Below are 22,125 nucleotides of genomic sequence, written 5' to 3' on the forward strand. Positions count from 1 at the left end.
TGTGTGTTTTAGAGAAAGGGCTAGAAATCAGAGCTCTGGCCCCCAGCTCCAGGGCAAGGAAGGTTCTCCAGAGGCAACAGCTTCTGGTCCCAGAAGTCTAACACCTCCCAAGCCAGCCCAGGTCCCACCCAGAAGAAGCAGAGCAGAGAGGCAGGAAGGTGGAGGCAAGAAAGTGGCCTCAACGTTCACAGGAGCACTGAATTGAGAGGCAGGCATCCCTCCCACCACAGGCTGCTGCCCTGGGGACCCAGGCAGGAAGACTGCAGCTGGGAGAAGAGACACGGGAGACAACATATATTCAGAACCCAAGTACCAGGGCCAGACTGTGCTGGAGGGAAGGGGACGGGGGTGGGGATGAAAGGAACAGAGCAAGGCAGAGGTCAGAATGTTCTGTTCACTTAAAAACCATGTCTAAGGTCAAACTTGTAAAAAAAAAAAAAAAAGAAAAAGAAAAAATTCCACGTAAATCCTGAAGACAGGGCCCCTTGGGGTTAAACACTTCGTCCCCTTCTTCTTCTCTGAGTCCAAGCTCCACTCTGTTCCCTGGGAATGGAGCCAGGCAGAGGCCGCAGAGGAACTAGGAGGCCAAATACTCCTCCCTTGCTGGGACTCTGGGTTGGAGGGTTTGGGGTTGTTAAAAATGGCCACAGCAGCTCTCAGACGCTCTCTGACAACATGGAGTCCGGGTCACACCAGGTCCCAGCTTCAAGTCCAGGATACAGCCCGCTGCAGGGAGCAGGGCTGCCAGGAGTCCCAGCACTCACATGGGGTAATTGAGCACAACATCCTGCTTGGCGAGTTCCAGCAACATGGGATCATCGAAGAACTTGCTGATGCTTACATCCTCACTCAGGCCCTGCAAAGAGTGGGAGCGATGCAGGAAAGAGCCCCATGTGGTGACCAACAGAGCTGAAAGGCCGTCCGAGACCTGTGCTGGAGGGGGAGGCTGATGGGGGTGGAACTTTGGTCCAGCTATTTCAGGAATCGCCACTGGGGAGAAGGTGCTCTCTTGCCAGCCAGACTGGTGGCCCGAGGCCTGTAGAGACTGCACCTCTCTGCACTGTGCAGTGAACTGCTCTCAGTCTTTGGGAGGAAGGTCCCAAAGGAAGAAATGAAAAGAGACCCAACTCCTGCCAAGAGCCCTGGGGACTGAGGGTTGGCCATGGGCCCCAGGGACGCATACCTTCCTGCGACGGGTTTTGATCATGAATTCCCGGGCCAGGTGAGGAGCAGGCTGTGGCTCCAGGGGGCGGATGACAATGCTCTTGTCCAGAGGATCGCCGGGTACAATCTGAAAGGTAAAGTGATTTCAGATGGTCTAGGACTCTTCTCTAGGATGCTGGAAATCTCACCTGGGAAGGGGAACAGGCCAGAGGGGACTGGCTTTGAACAGGTGGGAGGGCACACTGGCCAGCCTGCACCATTTTCTCACCTGCCAATGGTGGAAGACAGACAAGGAAAAGGCCTGCCCTTGGGTGTGAGTCCGCAGATCAGTCTCAAAGCCAAAAGAATCAATGGCAGGGATGAAAGCTTTGATGGTGTAGAGAGGGGAGCCTGGGATGGGTGCATCCTGAGTCACGTGCCCCCTGTGACAGAAAAAGAAAGGGTGAGTCCCTTGTCCTACAGAGACCAAAAGCAGAGAAAGAATCTGGCCCCAAATGTACCACAACACAGTTACCATCAAGGAAAGAATAACCACAATCATGCTATAGTGGGCAGAAAAGGCTTGGGGCCCTCAGCGTCATTTCCTGTGGCTGTCAAAGGGGCAGTGACCTCTAGGCAAGAGTGGAAACACTGACGAGACAAGGTCCTATAGACATTCCCCCCACTGACACATTTCAGTACTTTCCCCAAGGACTCTCCAAGGAGAGAGGGCCCAAAAAAGAATCTCAAAATTTTTATCTGCAGTGAAGCTGGGGATTTCCTCAAATCTTTCCTACTTCCTTCTGAAAAACCAGCTCAGTTGGTTTTTAGGAGCAGAAACTGTGTAGGAGGCCCATCTCCTTCCCCACGGGAGCCCAATAACTTCTTGCTGTGCTCCTGCTCTCTGCACCCTCCCTCACATGCCCTGCTGGTGGCTCACCTGCGCCTGGCCAGGACAGTGTACACAGCAGAAACACAATCCGCAGGGGCCTGGACCTCCACAAAGTAGTAAGGCTCCATCAGGCGAGGAGTGGCCTGCAATGGGGGCAAGAAGAAAGGCTTGCTCAGCTTGGGGAAGGCTGAGGACTGAGGATCCGGGTAAAGAAAAGGCTGGAGGGACTGCAGTCCTGATGCCCCCAAAGGTTGGACCTCCACTTAATGCCCTGGAGCAGGTCAGTCCCACCACTCACCATGAGGAAGGCAGAATAGACGACTCTCCTTGCCGTGGGGATGATCTGGCCCCCGCCCCGGTGCAGGGGCTCTTGGGCAACCACTGCATCGAGGATCTTAAACTTGACATTTCGAATCACTGAAACAGAGATGGGGGAGCTGCTGAGTGAGGAGCAGTTGCAGGGCTAGTCAAAGGGCCCAAGGGCAGAGCAGCAAGGAGCCTCTAGCTGCATGGCAGCTGTCTTGAGGCCACAAAAGATATGGCTCACAATCACCCTGCAGATGAGTGTTCTGATAGGATGCCAAGGCCTACAGCAGAGAACGGAAGTTGAGCACACGTTCTTTGTGTTGGTTTCAGGTCATGCTCAGGCATCGTAAAGCCTTCCTAGATGTTTATGTGTTTTTCTTACAAATACTTAATTATGTTTGAATGCAGAGTAAGTTCTAGGAATGGCACATTTCTTCCCACTAAATCCAATTGTGGTCTATAAACCACTCTGACCCCACCTCCCTCCTAATACCTCTCCTCGAACACATTCCTTCTCAGGACTGAGGAGCAAATGTCAGCCTAGAAATAACTTCATTTCGGACGTCCCGAGCAATAGCACTAGGACAGGGAGGGAGGGGAGGAGAGGACGCTGCCCCAGGACACGGGATGGCCCCGTGTGCCCCAAGCTGCTTCTCCTGCCAGCGCCCATAGATGAGCCTAGCCCACCCCACACGCCCAGGCACGAGGACCCTAGAGGGCTGGGCAGGGAGGCCGAGGCACGGGTGGAACTTACGCTCATCACAGAGGGGCCCCTCCCGGGTTCCCCACTGGAAACCTTGAACGATGCTGTCCTTCACTGAACCAAGAAGAGCCTTGTCTACCTGCACAAAACACGAGGGCACATGTGAGCAGCGACCCTGGCAACAACCAGAGTTTAGAGGGAGTAGAAGGTAGGTATACTGGTAAGAAGGTTCACCAGAAGCCACAAAATACTTTGGGGAAAAGCAGTATACTTCAGTTTCTTCCACTCAACAGCGAAGAAACCACCCCTATGGCTCCCATTAGTTCTGCTGTACCTCAGAGGGCAGGGTATCATCCACCAGGATGTTGGGGCCGGTGGCATCAGGGCCGAAAGCCCAGATGGAACGTGCAGCCAGCAGATCCCAATCGTACTTGGTCTGAAAGAATTCTCCCAGTTTCTTCCTGGAGGGGAAGGATGAGAATGGAGGTATCCGGCAGCTCTGCAGTTATTGCCTGCTGGGGTCACAGATCCTGCCTTCCTGGAGGACAGTTCACTTCCCAGGACAGGTGGCATTAGAGACTGGGCGGGCAGGCTGTGGCGCCTCGTCTCCTTTCAAGCCTTGGAACCACAGCCACGTTCTCACCTGTTCCAGGTGATCTGGACCACCTCGTTCTCTATGTCCTCGGCGAGGCCCTTCTCAAGAGGCTCGGCAATCATGGTGATCTTGTTCCTAGTCAGACAGGAAACGGGTAATGATGAGGATCAGCAGGACTCACAGAAGGCGCATTCCTAAGAAAAGACTGGCACGGCAGTGACACCAGTAGAAGCCAGATGGGCCAGAGCAGAGCAAAAAGGTTCATCTTCTGTCTTCTTCATTCAAATCTACCACTCTTTAAAAAAGTGAGGTCTCAGGGCGCCTGGCCGGCTCCCTCAGTGGAGCATGTGGCTCTTGATCTCAGGGTCGTGAGTTTGAGCCCCATGCTGGGGGTAGAGATTACTTAAAAATAGAATCTTAAAAAAAGAAAAAACAGTGGACCTGCTGCTAGGGCAAAATTTTAAGATGATCATATACAGAAAGAAGTGGCAATGCGGACACTCATCCTTGGGGTACTTCTGGCAAAGAATCCCACAGCATCATGTCTACAGGCCTAAGGGATGAGAGTGCTGGGGTAAAACTCCAGCATCCTAAGACCCCATCCTAAGACTCAGGGGGTCTGTTTCCACAGTGCTTGTGATTAGGGTGGAGTGGCGCGGGCAGAGAAGAGTGTCCCCTGTCAGTCCCAGGGTCACTCAGACCCCCAGCTCACTTCTTATTGGGCGTTTCAGCAAAGCACTTGAGGGAAGATGTTTCCACCACCGTCTCACAAAACGTGACAACAGGGTCAGCCACCTGGGAAACAGAATAAATTGTTAGGCAAAGTCTCAATTTGTTGGAAGGACAATCTTCTGCCAAAGGGAATTCTGAGGTCCCCTTGGCACCACCTCTGCAATAACACCCCGTTCTTAACCAGCATCAACAACAAGTACCATAGCGGGCTAAAAGTGCGCACCAGCACTAAGCAGCCTGGGAAAGCTTAGCCGAGTGCGGAGTTTGTGTTCCTCAGCCAAGAGTTAAGTGCGAGTCGAACCTGGGCCTAAATGATAGTCCCCCAAGGTCTCTTCCAACATCTGTTCAGCCATCCCCCCACCGCTCACTGAACAGCTCCCGTGGCTCTGTCACAGCGGGCACTAGGGACTGCCTGGCAGGTCCCCGTTCCATTCTGAACCCCTGCCTCTGGGTAGCACAGCTCTTCCCTGAGGCTCCCACACGGCCGGCTACCGGGGAACTCAGTATCTTCTAGAGCACCAGTCCTCGGCACATCAGGAGGAGCGTCTAAGACAGGTACGTGAGGGCACTCACTCCCACCACCACAGGAGCTAGGAGAAAATATGTGTACCAAGAAGGTGCACTTGAACTGAGGGGCCACAGCATGACCTGACAGCAAACCCAGGAGGGCCAGTCCTCACTCCCTAAAACGATCCACTGAGCCCTAATCACTAAAGATGGGTTCTTAACAGAAGACCAAGAATCACTTTGGCTTGGGAGCCTTGACTTTAAACGTATGAAATTGAGAATAACCCTGCCGGAAGGGGCAAACCAGATTCAAATACCTTCCCATATAGGGAGCAACAGGTCATGCTTTTCCCAAACACGTCTCCTCTCCTAGTGCCCCCCTCTTCCCTCAGGCCTTCCAGGCGAATCAAGGGTTTGGCTGCTTGTAAAATCAGTCTGGAGCTGTGAGCCAAGCTCCTGGCCAGGCAGGCGCTCAAGAAAGGGGACGCTGATTTACCTTGATGTCGATCTCTGAGTACATCTTCCGCAAGTCGTGCATCACACAGTCCAAGTAGAGCTCCCCAGTACCCAGAATCACGTGCTCCCCAGACTCTTCCACCTGAAATGCAACAGCTCTGGCAGTCACAGCCTGGACCTCCTGTGCCAGCACCAGAATCAACATGAGAGCCCAGGAGGCGGCGCCCGAACCCACTATGGAAAGCCACTGCTCAGCATCAGTTCTAGCCTCTTCAAGAAGGACCACTGGGGAACAGGGACCTATGAGTTAATCCTCAAGACATCTGGACCATTCAGCAATAGTGCTACTGGGCATAAGGTCACCAACTTATTTCCGTCACAACCGTTTAGGGAACACACTGCCCTATGTCTACAGACATAAGTTGACCCTTTAGCCCTGGCCAACTACTCAGAAAAGTATGCTAGAAGGCTCAAGAATGTAGAAGAATCAGAATGACTCACTTTTCCCTCTATATTTTCTGGAAAAATCAATTCAAAGTGTACTCTCCAAGACACATCTCTTTCCCGTTGAAAGATACTGTGGAATATGAACACACGCACGTGCACTCACTGCTCCCCCCCGCCCCCCATGTCCTGCTTTGAAATGATAACAGCAGACGGGGATACTTGCTCCTGACATAGGGTGCTGGAAGCAGCAGATCAGACAGACCTGGTGGACATGAGGCCGTGGGCAGCACAGAGCTGTCAGCTGGGCAACGGGGCCTGGCAGCTCCCACATGCCCTGAGCGTACCTTGGTGGTGAGGGATGGATAGCTCTTGTTGACCTTGCGCAGACCGTCCAGCATCTTGGGCAGCTCTGAGGGGTTGACCGGTTCCACAGCAATCTTGATAACAGATGTGGTGTTGAACTTCAAGGGCCGGAAAATCTGAGCCTGAGATTCAAAATGCAGAAGAATGAGGGCATCTGGACTGATTAGGCACCAAAGATGTGGAGGTCAGAGAGGAGCGCACCATTCCCCCACCAGAAGCCACAGTGCTGCTTGGAGGCAGCCTGAAGGCCATTTATTCCGTGCATTTTGGCAGAATAAAGAGAGAGGGAAAGATAAAGGAACTCCCCCTAATTCCTAGCATCCGAGCAGAGTGCAGGGAGAATCGAGCAGGGTCAGATCGAGAACACTGCCGAGGCCCGGAACCAGGAAGTGGTCATGACTCTGGGTTAGTACCCCGTGAGTTCTGTTGCTGGTTGCTCGCGTGTGGTCTGGCTCCGTGTGACCCTCTAGGTTAAACTAATCCAATTGCTTTTTCAAAAAACTCTACCTCCTCATTGCCCCGGGGTTCAGTTATGGTCGCTGTCTTCACAATTGGTTGATCAACACCTTCAATCAGAACCCAGTTGCCAGCAGGAACACGATTCACCTCAATGTGGTACCTGGAGCAACAGATAAGCGAAATAAGGAGGGGTGCCAGGCACTGAGCCAGGCGCAGGGGTGAACCAGACATATTCCAGCAGGGAAGGGCACAATAAACAACCAATCATATAACCTCACATATACGTACAGGTGACTCTTGAACAATGTGGAGGTTAGGGGCGCCGACCCCCCATGCAGTTGAAACTTCCATCTATGTCCTGACTCCTCCCAAAACTTAACTACTAACAACCTACTGTTGGCTGGAAGCCTTACCGATAACACATATTTTGTGTGTTATACGTATTCTACACTGTATTCTTATAATAAAGTAAGCTAAAAGAATAGTAAATCCTAAAGAAGAGAAAATGTGTTTATAGGACTATAGTGTATTTATTGAAAAAAAAAATTACCCACATTAAAGTGGACCCACGTAGCTCAAACCTGTGCTGTTCAAGGGTCAACTGGAGTCACAAACCGATTAGCACATGAAAGGAAAGTGCATGGTATTGTCAGAGGACAAAACAGGAAAACCCAGTTCCAGTTGGATAGTAGCGGTAAGCAAAGCCCTGCCCAAGGGGTAGAAGGTAAGGAGATGCCAGAAGCATCCTAGAAGACACTGTGACTGTCCTAGCTCATCAGTCTTCTGCCTTCTAGGGAACAGCTGGATCTGGGAGAGGGGACGGGGGCCGGCGGCAAGGTGCAGCAGCAACGGCAGGGACAGGACTGCCTCCGCTCTGCTTGCTAGCTGAGAAGCCAAACTTAGGAACTCACAAGCAGCCCAGAGGCCCAAGCTAACTCTGATTCTGAAGATGGGGAAGCTACAAGGGATCCAGCAAAATCTTCTGTCTTGGTCAAAGAATAGTCAGTGGAGGCTGGGAGACAACTTCTTTTGGGAAGAAACATATAGGTTATGACTTAGGAACACAGAAAAGGAAGAGAGAATTAAGAGTAAAAATAGAAATCCTGTTTCAAAAGTTTACACAAGCCATTCAAAACACGAAAGCAAGGCTTTGGCATTATCCCAACAGTAGCTGCCTTTTGGCCCTAGCAACTCTGGGTAGTAAGAACTAGAAGTCAACAGATGTGAGGGAGGGTCCACTGATCTATTGTAGGGGGCCATGCAGCCGCTGTGCTTCCAAGGAGGACTACTCCTTCCAGCTCCTTTTGGCAGCTCCAGTGACAAGGCCAAGGCATGCCTCCTAGGCTGTGGTGGGCGGTACCTGGCCACAGAGATCCAGAGGCGGCCCACGGTGCATATCTGGGAGTCTTCCTCATCCTCCAGGGTGTAGTTCTCCCCCAATACCTTCACAGGCTGCCCAGCGTGGATGGTGCCACTTAGCACCCGGCCGAAGGCATGAAACTGAACTCCATCATCTGTGCTGTACATCTTGGTAGTGTGGCACATCAGGGGACCCTGGAGATGGAGAGAGAGTGCAGGCTCCACCACACATATTCCCATGGTAAATACCACGGTCTCTACCTCCCTTGACAGCAATGACATGAGCTCCGGGAAGAGGCTGCCCAGACCTGGAGGAAGATACGTCAATCTCCTGGGAAAATCCCAAACCACGCCCTACCCCCTGCTTAGTTAATAAATGTCACAGACATAGCAAAAAAAACTCTTTTCCTTTTCTCTAGGGGGATGAGGGCAATGGCAAAGAAAAGTAGGTTTAGGATGGCAGAATGGCACTGTTAACTTGCAAGATTACAAGACTTGCTTGCCCCAAATTCCCTCCGAAGACGTAACACAATTCTCAACTGGTTGTATATTTATGCCGAGAAACTGGACTGACTTAGGAATGGCTGGGAAAGACTGTTCTATTTTTAAATTTTTAGTTTTATTTATTTACTTATTTTTAAAGTAAGCTGTACACTCAATGTGGAACTTGAACTCATGACCCCAAGATCAACAGTCACACGCTCTACTGATGGAGCCAGTCAGGCGCCCCTGGGAAAGATCTTTTTAAAGCCCAAGGCTGACAAGGTTAGCTACCATTTGTTGAATCTTTACTATCTGTCAGGCACCATGCTGAACACAACTATAATACTTCCTCTATCTTATTCAATTCTTGTAACAATCACATATGTATTATTACCTTCATTTTATAGACCAAGACTCTTAGTTGGTCTAAGATGTTGAATAATGTTCCCAAGATCATACCACTAGGCTTTGAATTCAGGTCTGTTTGACTTTGCTCATGGGGAGTGAGTGGCAAACAAGGATGGAAAGAAGGCATTCTTCCTATGACCAGAAAACAGCACCCCCATACATGAGGGAAAAAAATCAAGAGAAACGGGGGCTTTCCCTTACGTCGGGGTCACAGTCGCTCATGGCCTCGCCGAGATCGGAATCCACACCCCCGGTGTAGGTGTGCTCTATCTTGGGCTTGGCGCCCACCTTTGGAGAGGGGATGTGCTGCACACACATGTCCACAAAGCCTGTGCAGGGAGAAGAGCAAGCCATTACCATACACTCTCACAGGGGGAAGTGAGCGGTGAGTTATGGATCTAGTTGTGATAGCCAGAGCGCTAAAAGCCAGAGGACTGATGTTCGGGTCTAAAAGTTATGGCGCCACACTTATGTCAGAGAAGAGCAAGAAGCAGGGCTCGGTGGTTTCTTGGAACTCAGCTGACAAAAATTTTCAAGTATCTCTACCAATCCATGATCTTTTATTGAATATAAGCACTTACTGAGCGCTTACACTAAATAAGTACCCTCTCTCTTTAGATCTACTTAGAACAATCCCTAAATTGACTCTTTTCCTTTGGGAAACATTGCACACGTTTCCGTTCTATACACGATCCTGCTTTTCTAATGGCTAATGAGCCATGCAAGAGAGGACCTCCATTAGCACCTTGGGGAAGGCAGATCTGTTTTCAGTTGGTATCTCCTAGGTCAGACTGATGGCCAGCCCATAATGAACTACTAAAATTGTGTACTTGGAGGATTCAGACACCTAATTGCCACCAGACTGCTGAGGGGGCCCTTAGACTTTACCTTTCCCGCCTCACTTATTTTACAGATGAGAAATCGAGTCACAGAAGAATTGGGTGGCTGCCCCAGGGTCTCACCACATGGAAGGGTCAGGGCCATAATAGGAGCAAGACTCAGGTCTTTTCTCAACTGGTCTGGGTCTTGTTCTACTGTATCACCTGCCTTCCCTGCTACTCAAATAGAGGAGACAGGAGCTCGGAGGAAAGAGAAATCCGGGCTTGGTGTTTTCCCCACTACCTCCCATAACTCATGAGTCTGATCTTCCTGACCGCCCCCCTGGCAAAAATACTAGAACCTCAGAATCTGCTCCCCCATCTCCTTTATTTAAATGCATGCTCCTCCTGGTAGGGAAATTTAATTGCTTCTGTTTTCCAAGAGGGACTTCTTGGTACCGTCCACTGAAGAAGACAGCTAGGAAGAAAACCCAGGTGCTGGACATCCTGACTTGCAGTTTCTTTAAAAGAGCCTCACATCTCTGAACACCGCTGTGGGATGAGGAAAAGCTCCACACGATACGTGTGGCAGAACATGATGATGGGGATGGGAAAGGGGCCGTGAGCTCTTCTGTTACCTGTGAACTCGCCAAAGAATTTTTTGCAGACCAGCCTGAGCAGGGGGCGGATGTTCAGCTTCAGCTCCTCCTTGGTCAGGTGAATGCCAAGCTCGTCCAGAGTCCTGGGGAGGCTGGTGTCCACGTCACCCACAACCTGTGTGGGTACCAGACACCACGTTGGCTATAGTGACAGCCCCGGTGTGGTGCCTGCCATAGAGGGCAAGGGCAGAGGGCAATTTGAAGGGTCGCTGCACTAAGTTCTCTTCTATAGGAAGAGCTCTTGGCAAGGACAACTATTTGATTTCCCGGAAATCTTTGGTACCTACTCTTCAAACCAACCCCGGGTGAGAAGGGCTTGGTTAAATGCCCACACCAGCCAATAAACCTGGACCTCTCAAATGGACCTTCAGTGCTGCCCCCTGATGTCTGAAAAGCAGCATCTCATCCCACTCAGGAAATCCTTACCCTACCCTTCCCTATTTTATTTTATTTTAATTTTTTTAAAAAAGATTTTATTTATTTATTTATTTATTTATTTATTTATTTGAGATAGAGAATGAGGGAGAGAGAGCATGAGAGGGAGGAGGGTCAGAGGGAGAAGCAGACTCCCCGCTGAGCAGGGAGCCCGATGCGGGACTCGATCCCGGGACTCCAGGATCACGACCTGAGCCGAAGGCAGTCGCTTAACCAACTGAGCCACCCAGGCACCCTACCCTTCCCTATTTTAGAGACTTCTCAGATTTAGAGGATCACTGCACCGGAAGGAACCAAAAAAGGTCACCTAGCAGTCCATCCACTGGTAGGGCAAGGCCAAGCTAAATCATCCTTAGCAGACTCAAGGTCTCTACCGAGACAGATTCTACAAATTTCTTTTATTAATCCATTCCAGTCTGACACAAGATACTAAGTATTTTTCAGCACTAATAAATTTTAATCATGCTATTTTGTCTTGTTGCTATGTTTTATTTTTTTGTCAGTTGGAACGGCCACACACATTCTGTGTATGTGTGTGTTCACTGTGCCCAGGGCTTATTGAACACTTGAATATTTTATAACTGTCTTGGAAAAAAGATCTATGAAAATTCCCATACAATGTTACCCTTTTACCTCTGTCTTTTAGGTAGCACAAATTCATGTAACGCAACGCTATGCTCTTTTCTTTGAAGCATCCCACATGTTTAACTACATCCTTACCACTGTCTGATGCATCCTTTTTTCTTTTTTCAAGTAAGCTCTATGCCCAACATGGGGCTTGAACTCATGACCCAGAGATCAAGAGTCGCATGCTCTACCAACTGAGCCAGCCAGGTGCCCCATGATGCATCCTTCTCAATTTGACAAACATCACATACATACACGCCCAGAAAAGTCATTAAAAGCAAGCTCATATAGCCATTCTGTTAATGGATGCAAAATACTTCATTTGAGAAGTACCATAATTCATTTAATCAGATTCTTATTGGTAAACATTTAACTTATTTCCAGTTTTTTCCCCCTGGTGTTGTAAATAATGTTTTAACATATATGTTATATGTATGTTAAACCTGGAGTACTTTCTCAATTTGATCTGCAAATCAAATCCCCACAACTAAAATTATTAGTTCTCAAGTGTCATTTTTTTTTTTTTTTTTTTTAAGATTTTATTTATTTGACAGAGAGAGACAAAGCGAGAGAGGGAACACAAGCAGGGGGAGTGGGAGAGGGAGAAGCAGGCTTCCCACGAACAGGAAGCCCGATGCGGGGCTCGATCCCAGGACCCTGGGATCATGACCTGAGCCGAAGGCAGATGCTCAACGACTGAGCCACCCAGGCGCCCCTCAAGAGTCATATTCTTTTGAATAGACAAAATCTTTACACAAATTTCTCCAGGGCCTTTTCCTTCTTCTGTATCTTCTCCCTTCACTCTGAATTCAACAGCATTTAGACAACTATAGCGTTCTAGATCTAGAAGACTGGTGATCAACTATTCTCATACTTAGTAATATGAAACTGAGCAGGTTTAGGGACAAGGGGAAGTGTGAGTTCACTAGCTTTTCCACCTCATGCTTACAAGGGCAGACCTGAATCAGGCAGCCTGACACACTCACCTGAGCAAGGATCTTATAAAGGGGCTCCAAGATAAACTCCACAAAGCTCCTCTGGGAGCTGCTGGTTGGGGCCTTTTTGGTGAACTTTCGTCTAAAGAGGAAAAAAAAAGAGTTATGGGTGAGCCAGCAGGGAGAAGGCATGTCACTGACCCCAAGGGTGAATCTCCTAAGTTCTGAATCTGAGCAGGGTCAAGGGGAAGGAACGTGTATGTGATCATATTTCCAAAGAGAGATTCCTGAGAGGGTACATGGTTATGACTTGCGTGCACGCCTAAGCTGAGCTGTGAAGACGTCAAGAGAAACAGCCTCATCCTGTTAAGAGCTCATGAAGCCAATCCACTTAGAGGAGGAAAGATGACTGTCATGGCTAATAAAAAAGTAGGTTTTAATCTCAGGAACTCTTTCTCTGTCTTCACTTCCTGGGAAAATGGATCCCCCCTCTAAAGAGTCATTTCTCCATTCCACTTACGTTTTGGGGTTGAAATAAATGTCACCCCAGAGTCTTTTAGCAAATTCCTGGTAGTTAATGTCACCTGTAAGAGAAGACATACGATTATACTCTAAGCACTGTTTGAAAGTCTGTTCCAGGTGCATAAGTGGTTTACAGCTGAGGAATTCTAGCACCTTCCTTTCCAAGGTCCGGACATTTCCTTCTACCCAGGCAGGCAGACAAGGATATTGAGGCACAGATGAGGACAGGACTGGCCCAAAGCTGATAAGACTATGCTGTAGCCAAAACAAGCACCCAGAGGTGGCTCTATGTCGAGCTCCATGTCTAGCAAACAAAAAACTGAGCTATGGACAAGGGTATGGTTTATACTCTTTCCTTTGATAAAACAGGCTCAACTGCCCATATGCTATGCTCTGCAACCCAGTTCCTTCTAGAAGTGAAGCTTGATGGCTCCTTCATTCTTTCTTGATCTACAGAAGCTCTCTGCTGCCAGCGTGGCAATCTCCCAGCTGCAGTGCCATGCTAAAGCCCCGACTAGCCCTCAGCCTCTGGAAGGCAGACATCTAGTCCTCTGGAGAGAAAACACCAAAGCCAACCTTTGTCTCATTTTTTACCAATTAATCTTTTTAATTTGACTGTAACCCTTAATCCTGGTCAGACTGAGCCAAGCAATGGGGGCTTTTATTTTATTTTATTTTTTTTAAAAGATTTTATTTATTTATTTATTACAGAGAGAGAATGAGAGAGAGAGCATGAGAGCAGGGAGGGTCAGAGGGAGAAGCAGACTCCCCGCTGAGCAGGGAGCCCGATGCAGGACTCGATCCTGAGACTCCAGGATCATGACCTGAGCCGAAGGCAGTCGCCCAACCAACTGAGCCACCCAGGCGCCCAGCAATGGGGGCTTTTAAAATTCAAGATCTTCTCAGTCAAGAGCTCCTGTGACAGTCAATTGGATCACTGACGTCACCAACTAGCTCATGAGTATTTCTATCCAGATGTCAGACTGTTCTCTCTCACTCAAGATGGCAAACAGGTAATTCATCACCTTTTCCCTACAGCTATGTTCCCCTTCAGACTGTTCTCTCTTTCAGTGAGGCTACCCTTGGCACTTCATCCAAGCTCACAATCTTTTTCTTCCCCACTTTAATTACCAAATTCTTCCCTTCTCTCCCACATTAGTGAAGCTCTCTCCTCTGAATCCCTATGTCTATCACACACCTCTACTACTGCACTTAATGTATGGTATAGCATACTCACAGTACTCACAAGAACCAGGCCTAGCGTGCTACGGAAGTGTAATAAACGCTCACTGAAAGAAGGGATGAACATCTCTCCAACCCATCTCCTCCTTTTTGATCTCACAGATAACAAGAATCCAATATTTGCAATCCTGTATCTGAATATTGGTAAAAATGTCTAAATGGGTGTTCCTTCCTGCACTCTCTCCTCTCTCTGGCCTACCTTCCATCAGCTTTGCACATGTCAGCCCACCCCCATTTTTATTTTCATTTATCAATTTTTTAAACATAACTTTGTGGCATTTTTTCATTTATTTTATATGTAATTCTTTCTTTTTCTTTTTAAAGATTTTGTTTATTCACTTGAGACACAGAGAGAGAGAGAGAGCACGAGCAGGGAGAGAGGCAGAGGGAGAGGAAAAACAGGCTCCCTGCTGAGCCAGCAGCCCGATGTAGGGCTCGATCCCAGGACCCTGGGATCATGACCTGAGCCGAAGGCAGATGCTCAACCATCTGAGCCACCCAGGCACCCCGTATGTGTATCTTTCTTAAGCAGGTTGTGAGAGAGAACTTGGATCCTGGGAAACACCTATAGACCCCAGGATACTACAGGGGCTGGGAAAGTGGCCTTGAGACATGAATTTCATGTTTTGTTTGCTTGAGACTGCCTGTGGAAGGAAGCCATCCTGGGGCACAGGTTTTTGTTCTGCCCAGGAGCACCGTTCTTACTCAAGGACTTTTGGAGTAGGTGTGTGAATACGGGGAACAGGGTGGAGGGTACGTTGCCAAAGCACACAGTCAGGAAGTTTTAGGTTGGCCACCATGTAGGAAGTCTAGCTCCTGGAAAAGGAGAATTAGTTGAGGTAGTTGATTTATGCAAGAAATCGTCCCTGTCCCACCTCAGAGCATTCTCTGGATGTTTGGCAAAGTAGGGTCAGTGCCTCAGGCTGCTGCGGGGTAGCCTTATGCAGGTACTGCCTCTGAGGGTTAAGTTCAGCCCATAGCCTATGCATGTCCTTCTAGCAAAGCACAGGTTCTGCCCGCAGGTTTATTTATTTTTTATTTTATTTTTTAAAATACTTTGAGAGAGAGCGAAAGAGCACAAGCAGGGGGAAGGGGCAGAGGGAGAGGGAGAAGCAGGCTCCCCGCTGAGCAGGGAGCCCGATGTGGGACTCGATCCCAGGACCCTGGGATCATGACCTGGGCTGAAGGCAGACGTTTAACCAACTGAGCCACCCAGGTGCCCCTGTCCGCAAGTTTAAATGGTTGGCTAAACCAAAAGAAGAGTATTTTGTGACACGTGCAGCTCATATTTCACTGCTCATAAATAAAGTCTTATAGAAACATGGTCACACTCATTCATTTACATATCGTCTGTGGCTGCTTTTGTGCTCTATCAGGGAAGCTAAATAGTTGTGACAGAGACCACGTGGCCTACAGCCTACCCCAATCTTTAATAGCTCCCAACTGCCTACAGAATAAAGTCAAAATTCCTTAATCTGGCATTCCAAACCCTCCTCGATGTGGTCCCACCCCTGCCTGCCCAGTTTTACTTCAACTCTTCTCCTTGGTGAGATGGTCCACCATTATTAAGCAGGCCATGGGTCCAAACCACCTGCCTCTGTGCCTCCTTGCCCAATGCTGCGAGTCTGGAATGCCCAGTTCCCCACTCCCCACCTGTCCACCAAACCCTATCTCCTCCTGCCCAAGTTGATGCTATACATTGTTGTTCATCACTCTGTGGATTTCTGTCTACCCCCAGACGGTGTTTCTACAAGTCACAGATTGTTTCCCACGCCCTGCCAGATTCCTAGTTAAGATGACAGGGCATCAACTGTGGCAGTACGGTGTGATAGAAAAAACCCCAAGTAGATTCCAGTCCCAAGCCCATCAGGAGGTTCTGGAACCCTGGGCATAGTTTCCCATATATGAAATTAAGGGGAAGGACTCAATATCTCTGATGTCCCTTCCAGAGCTGACTTTATACAAGTCCGTATATGGCTTTTCATGATGATGATGTCAGAGCCCTCAGCTGGCTCCTCTATATGAACAGTGGGTTCCAAGCATGGGTAATACTCTCCTGAGGCTTAGGGCTACCTTCAATCAGAAACTGAATCATTAAAACATTGTAGTTACAGAAACAGTCTTGGGCTTTGCTTCACATACTGTTATAAAGAACATTCAGAAACCTATAAATTAAAACTCTGCTCAGATGAGTTTCATTTATTGTCCATCTATTTCTCCCGGTGGCGCCTGGGTGGCTCAGTCGTTAAGCGTCTGCCTTCGGCTCAGGTCATGATCCCAGGGTCTTGGGATAGAGCCCCACACTGGGCTGCTGGCTCAGCGGGGAGCCTGCTCCTCCCTCTCCCTCTGCCTCTCCCCCTGCTCATGCTCTCTCTCTCTCTCTCTCTGTATCTCTGTGTCTCAAATGAATAAATAAAATCTTTAAAAGAGCCAGCTACAGACAACTAAAATATATGTCTAATGATAAAGTGGCTAAGTTATAATACATCTATCTATACACGGAGCACTAGGCAATTACAGAAAATAATTTTTAGGAATGAACTTTAATAAAATAGGCAAATGCTTATAATCCAATACTGAGTGAAAATTTATTTTGTGTTATTACATATTTTATATCTGTTATATCTTTCTCTATAAAATGTGATCTCATTTATGTAGAAAACCAAACAAAGAAAGGACTCTAACAAATATCTGCAATGGTTATGGTAATGAGGTTACGGGTGAATCTGCGTTCTTGACTAGATTTTACTGTATTTTTCAGTTCTCTACAATGAGGATGCAGTAAATATGTACATATTTAAAAAAAAAAAGTTGTATTTGCCCATTTCTTTCACAAGAGCAAGCGAAGGACAACTGAGTGGGGAGAACAGAAACATTGGAGCTGCAGCGCCTGTCAGCCGCGAGACCTCTCACAGAGCCTCTCCTCAGCTCTCAAAATGGGTGATCATGACCCCCCAAGGGGTACAGCGTTTGACACTCAGGACATGGTTGTTATCATCGGAATCTGAGGGAACTGGGAGGCACAGAGGCGGAGAGTGCCAGAGTCTCTTGAGTTGGAAAGCGGGTCCCAGGGCTCTGGTGTCAAGGCTCCAGGGACCTGTAAAATCACTCAGCCGGGCATCCCAGCGGACTGTAAATCCAACGTGAGCTCTCGAGTAGGCCTATAAAATGTCGATGTGCCTAGATACGGTCGGAAAGACAGCTAGAAGCACCACTAGTGAGAGATCCCACCTTTGAGGAAGAGGTCTGAAAGGGCTGTGCGGTGGGCGTGGATCATTCCTTTCCGACAGTATCTGTCTCACACTGGGAGAGATTCTTATTCCTAAAATGAGCTCCCCCTTCACCCACTTCTTCCACAGGTACCTTTATTTTTCTAATCTTTAGAAACCACTTAGCCAAAAGAAAGGGTTAGGGGCCAAAGAGAGTGACAATAATGGTTCTGACAATAACAGTTGATAAAATGCTCCCAACAGGGGACTCTGGCATGAAGCCACTTCTAAACTCTTCAGCAGGAAAGGCACACATGACTCTGGGGAAGCTGGGAGGCAGACTGCCAGCCAGAGCTTACCAAAGGTGTCAGCATAGATCTTGGCAAAGGAGCCCAGCGTGAAGCAGATGCTGTACTGGGAGCTGGAGAAGCAGACGTTGCCCAGGAGCGGGGAAAGGATCAGGTTCTCATCCGTGGAATACATGCTGAAACAGAGATGAAACAGAGTCGTGAGCACAGAGACAGGCCGAGCAGCAACACCTGACACAACGCCTGGGCGGAAGGGCAGGGACTCAGGGTCCCAGCCTCTCTCCAGCCCTCGCCCTCAGCACGTGCTTGCATCACACACCCAGCTTTGCCAGAGGCCTGGCCCAAGAAAGTGACACGGTGGAGTTGTCGCCTAACTCCCAATAACGAGCTGATTTCCCAGAGCTGGGAACTTCATGCACGATCCTGGAGAAGATCCTGGAGAAGTTAACCACACCGAACAGACAAAGGGAAATTTGGAGGTCAGAGACAAAGATCTTGGAACACAAGAAATGAATCTAATGTGAAAGAGGAGTGCATTTTAGAGAAATCTCAATTTCACAAATACAAGCAGACATAAACACTAGAAATGGATAAATAACAAAAGATAAGGGTAACTTTGCTCCCCACTCTCATTGTCCTGTTCTCCTTTATTGTTTTGTTTGGCTTTGTTATACAAATTCATGTTAAAATTTTGTCTTAAAAGCCATGCATGCAGAAGCCACAGCATCCCAAGTTCACTAATGTTTAGAAGAAAACCAGTCGTACATAGGAATCCAATCCACAACCCTAGCCTCAGCGACAGATTGTTTTACAGAATTTTTCTCCCCTTTCTTTAAGATTTTATTTATCTATTTGACAGAGAGGGAGGGGGAGAGAGAGAGAGCGCGCGTGCACAAGCAGGGGGAGCGGCAGGCAGAGGGAGAGGGAGAAGCAGCCTCTCCAAGCAGAGAACCCGATGGAGGGCTCGATCCCAGGACCTCAGGATCACAACCTGAGCCAAAGGCAGACGCTTAACCGACTGAGCCACCCAGATGCCCTGTTTTACAGAATTCCTTAATTAATTTTTTTAAAAAGATTTTATTTATTTATTTGACAGAGATATAGCGAGAGAGGGAACACAAGCAGAGGGAGTGAGAGAGGGAGAAGCAGGCTTCCCGCTGAGCAGGGAGCCCAATGCAGGGCTCGGTCCCAGGACCCTGGGATCATTACCTGAGCCGAAGGCAGCCGCTTAATGACTGAGTCACCCAGGCGCCCCCAGAATTTCTTAATTTAGAAGTGAAAGTATTGGCTTATAAAGAGCAGTCCCCTACCTATTCTACCCTCTCTCAAGTTATGCTCCCCTGAGGTAACTGCTTTCAACTTTTTTAAAACTTGTAGTGCACTTGTCCCATATTCCTAAAGAAAATGTTTATGTTGCTGTTACTTGTTTAGAGGCTGAGATCTGACTTCCTATTTTGGTGATCAGGATTTCGCCACACCCCCCACTTTAAAGGGGATACATAAAGAAGTCTGACATTTCATTTTGGGGGCTCCTGATGTTATGTTAGTTTCCAGTCATTTTTAGCCCTTCTGGGCTGTTGAGAATTAGGGCTACACACCGAGGAGCCTCCTAAAGGTAAATCTGTCTCTGGCCATGGGGATACTATCCTTAACTGGAGAGGTGTTCTCTCAAAAGGACAGCCTTGTCCTGGGCCCTTTGAGGGGTCTCAAGAAGTCACCCAGTCCATCTGTCAGCCTGCAGATAAGACCGTAGTTAGGATATATTTAATCTATTCTTCCAAGTCACCTTGATACCGTATTCTAAGGTCTCCCAGCCACCACTCATACTTATTAATGTAAGCCCACGATGCATCTTGCTGAAAAGCAACTACGTCCACAGAAACAACAGCCAACAGTTCCTTCATTTACTGAGTCTGCATTAGAAGGTAACAGCAACTAACACTATTCACTGAGCAGGTTCTATATGCCAAGCAGCGTGCTAAGTGTGTTGCCTCAAATATCTATCTAATTTCTTATAACTAATCCCATTAGGCAAACATTATTATTCCCCTTTCAAAGAGGTGGAAGCTGAGGTTCTAGGAGCGTAAGTTACTTGCCCAGGTTCACACACTTGGTATGGGGTGAAAGTGAGACCAATTCTAGAGGCCCAGGTATTAAGCACGATGCAGAAGTGAAGATGTGTCTTAAGCTGCACAGCTGGTTAAGGCCCGGGGTCAATGAGGCCAAGGCTGTGGAGTAAAATCCTGTAGGGCCCTGGAACGTGCCCCTCGCCCGGTCCAAAAAGCTCATTATGCACCCCAAGAAATCTGAGTTGCCTCCCAAAGGTGTTCAAGGTTAAGATTTATAAAACACAGAGTTCCTGAGGACAGGAAATCCACGCCCGGCATCCCATACCTTATGAGCCCATTGACCTCATCTACGATGTGCCGCAGCTTGTAATAAGCATCGGTGGGAGGCAGCTTGAGCTCCAGGATCAGCCGGTCAATCTTGTTGATGCACACGGTGACAGCCAGCCTCTCCTGCACTGCGTGCTTGATCAGTCGCTCGGTGTTCAGCATCACCTGACACACAAGGCCCAGAAGGTGGTGAGAAGAGCAAAGGGCAGAAAAGTCCAGAGCAGAGCCAAAGAGGGTACTATTTGAAAATACGAAGTATGAGGAAAAGAGGACCTGGGGAAATAGATTGTTGGGTGGAAGCAGAGGGTGTCTTGGCTAAAGGCTGATTCAGGACCTTGAAGAGGGCATCTGGCAGGACTGAGACACGGATAAACACACGGATGATGCTGGGAGCCAGGTCTCCCAGTGCTGGAGGAGGGGCGGAGGCAGGCCCAGGAAGCACCTGTGGTGCTGGATGGAAGTGTGGGTATTAGGATGGACACATGATTTTTTCTTTTTTTATTGTTAATCACGTTTCATATACATGTGTAGAAATAGTGATGGATGTGTGCGGGGATACACTGTCTGTGTTCAGTGAAAGGGTCTAGAAGTAATGGACCCCAAAGCAGTGAACACACCCTGACCTTTGTTTCTAAATACCAGTCCCCATTACAAGGATCCAGAACTCCTTGAAGAAATGGCTGATTCCAGGATTGGGGCAGAGAAAGCACAAAATGAGTCTAAAACATCGGGTGCCGAAGAGTAAAAAAGTACTTAAAAAAAGATGGGACATGTCAAAAGGACAAAGAAGCCAACCTGAAGGAGCTCTATCTAACCGAATCTGGGATAGCTAGAGGATCAAGATATGTAAGGATAGCAATGGATTATAACTCACTGAATGAAATAAAAATCCATGTATCCACACATGTGACAATAAGTTAAGCAATGAGGGAGAAGAGGAAGTCCTTCCTCACAATAGAATTCCATCCAAAAAATATAGAAGGAATAATAAAAGTTATAAAATCACCATTTGCAACTACTACGGAAATAAACTAGGAATGCTCAATGGAGGATAAAACTTGGGGTGCCAGACTGGCTCAGTTGGTGGAGTGTGCGATTCTTGGTCCTGGGGTCATGAGTTTGAGCCCCATGTTGGGTGTAGAGATTAAAAAAATGTGGGGCGCCTGGGTGGCTCCGTCAGTTAAGCATCCGACTCTTGGTTTCGGCTCAGGTTGTGAACTCATGAGTCATGGGACTGGGCCTAGCATCGGCCTCTGCACTCAGTGGGGAATCTGCTTGAGATTCGCTCCCTCTACCCTTCCCCCGACTTGCACCCACTCTTTCTCTCTCAAATGAATAAATAAATCTTAAAAAAAAAGTAATAGATGATAAAACCAGCATGCAAAGTTTGCAAAGGAGTATAATGTATATATAGACTCAAGGTATATCTCCACAAATTATTTATTACTAAGGGAAAATAGTAACTTTACACTGGGGAAACCTGGCAAACCCACCTTAACCAAGCAACCAAAGTTAGTGTCACCAGTAATGGGATAAGGTGACACCCAGGGCCTCCTGATGTGATGGACTAAGAAGAACACAACTACGTTCATGTAGCATTCCAGCCAAAAATAACCTGAACATAACCATGAGCAAACATTCAACAAACCCAAATGGAGACATTCTACAAAACAAATATAGCTTATACTCTTCAAAAATGCCGTCATAAAGGACGAAGAAAAGCTATCGAACAGTTCTAATTAAGAGACTAAGGTAGACATGAGGACTGAATGCTAGGCAGCATCCTTGATCAGGAAAAAAAAAAAAATTCTTCTTCTTCTTCTTCTTTTTTTTTTTAAATTTTATCTATTAATTTGACAGAGAGAGAGAGTATAAGCCCAAGCAGGGGGAGTGGCAGAGGGAGAGGGAGAAGCAGGCTCCCCGTGGAACAGAGAGCCCGATGCGGGGCTCGATCCCAGGACCCTGGGATCATGACTTGAGCTGAAGGCAGACACTTAACCGAATGAGCCACCCAGGTGCCCCAGGAAAAAAAAAAATTCTACAAAGGACACTACTGGGATAGTTAGTGACATTCAATAAGGTCTAGAGAAAAAGATCTACACAGCATATTGTATCAGTGTT

The 22,125-nt window shown here is 48.0% G+C and overlaps 1 protein-coding gene across 1 annotated transcript in view; it reads right to left on the reverse strand.

Moving 5' to 3' along the window:
* Positions 1-376: 376 nt before the first annotated feature.
* EFTUD2 (elongation factor Tu GTP binding domain containing 2) overlaps positions 377-22,125 on the reverse strand; it is a 40,670-nt gene continuing 18,921 nt past the window's right edge. The window contains exons 10-28 of the mRNA XM_036116824.2: positions 20,003-20,169; positions 17,660-17,784; positions 12,848-12,911; positions 12,379-12,469; positions 10,310-10,445; positions 9,055-9,182; positions 7,964-8,157; positions 6,652-6,763; positions 6,126-6,266; positions 5,375-5,476; positions 4,352-4,434; positions 3,688-3,774; positions 3,379-3,505; positions 3,096-3,183; positions 2,334-2,452; positions 2,084-2,178; positions 1,433-1,586; positions 1,184-1,291; positions 377-856 (exon numbers count right to left, since the gene is read on the reverse strand). Of these exons, the coding sequence (XP_035972717.1) occupies positions 761-856; positions 1,184-1,291; positions 1,433-1,586; positions 2,084-2,178; positions 2,334-2,452; positions 3,096-3,183; positions 3,379-3,505; positions 3,688-3,774; positions 4,352-4,434; positions 5,375-5,476; positions 6,126-6,266; positions 6,652-6,763; positions 7,964-8,157; positions 9,055-9,182; positions 10,310-10,445; positions 12,379-12,469; positions 12,848-12,911; positions 17,660-17,784; positions 20,003-20,169 (2,217 nt within the window). The 3' untranslated portion in view covers positions 377-760. The remainder of the gene's footprint in view (positions 857-1,183; positions 1,292-1,432; positions 1,587-2,083; positions 2,179-2,333; positions 2,453-3,095; positions 3,184-3,378; positions 3,506-3,687; positions 3,775-4,351; positions 4,435-5,374; positions 5,477-6,125; positions 6,267-6,651; positions 6,764-7,963; positions 8,158-9,054; positions 9,183-10,309; positions 10,446-12,378; positions 12,470-12,847; positions 12,912-17,659; positions 17,785-20,002; positions 20,170-22,125) is intronic.

The sequence above is a fragment of the Halichoerus grypus genome, chromosome 2 (assembly GCF_964656455.1).
Source record: "Halichoerus grypus chromosome 2, mHalGry1.hap1.1, whole genome shotgun sequence".
Classification (NCBI taxonomy): domain Eukaryota; kingdom Metazoa; phylum Chordata; class Mammalia; order Carnivora; family Phocidae; genus Halichoerus; species Halichoerus grypus.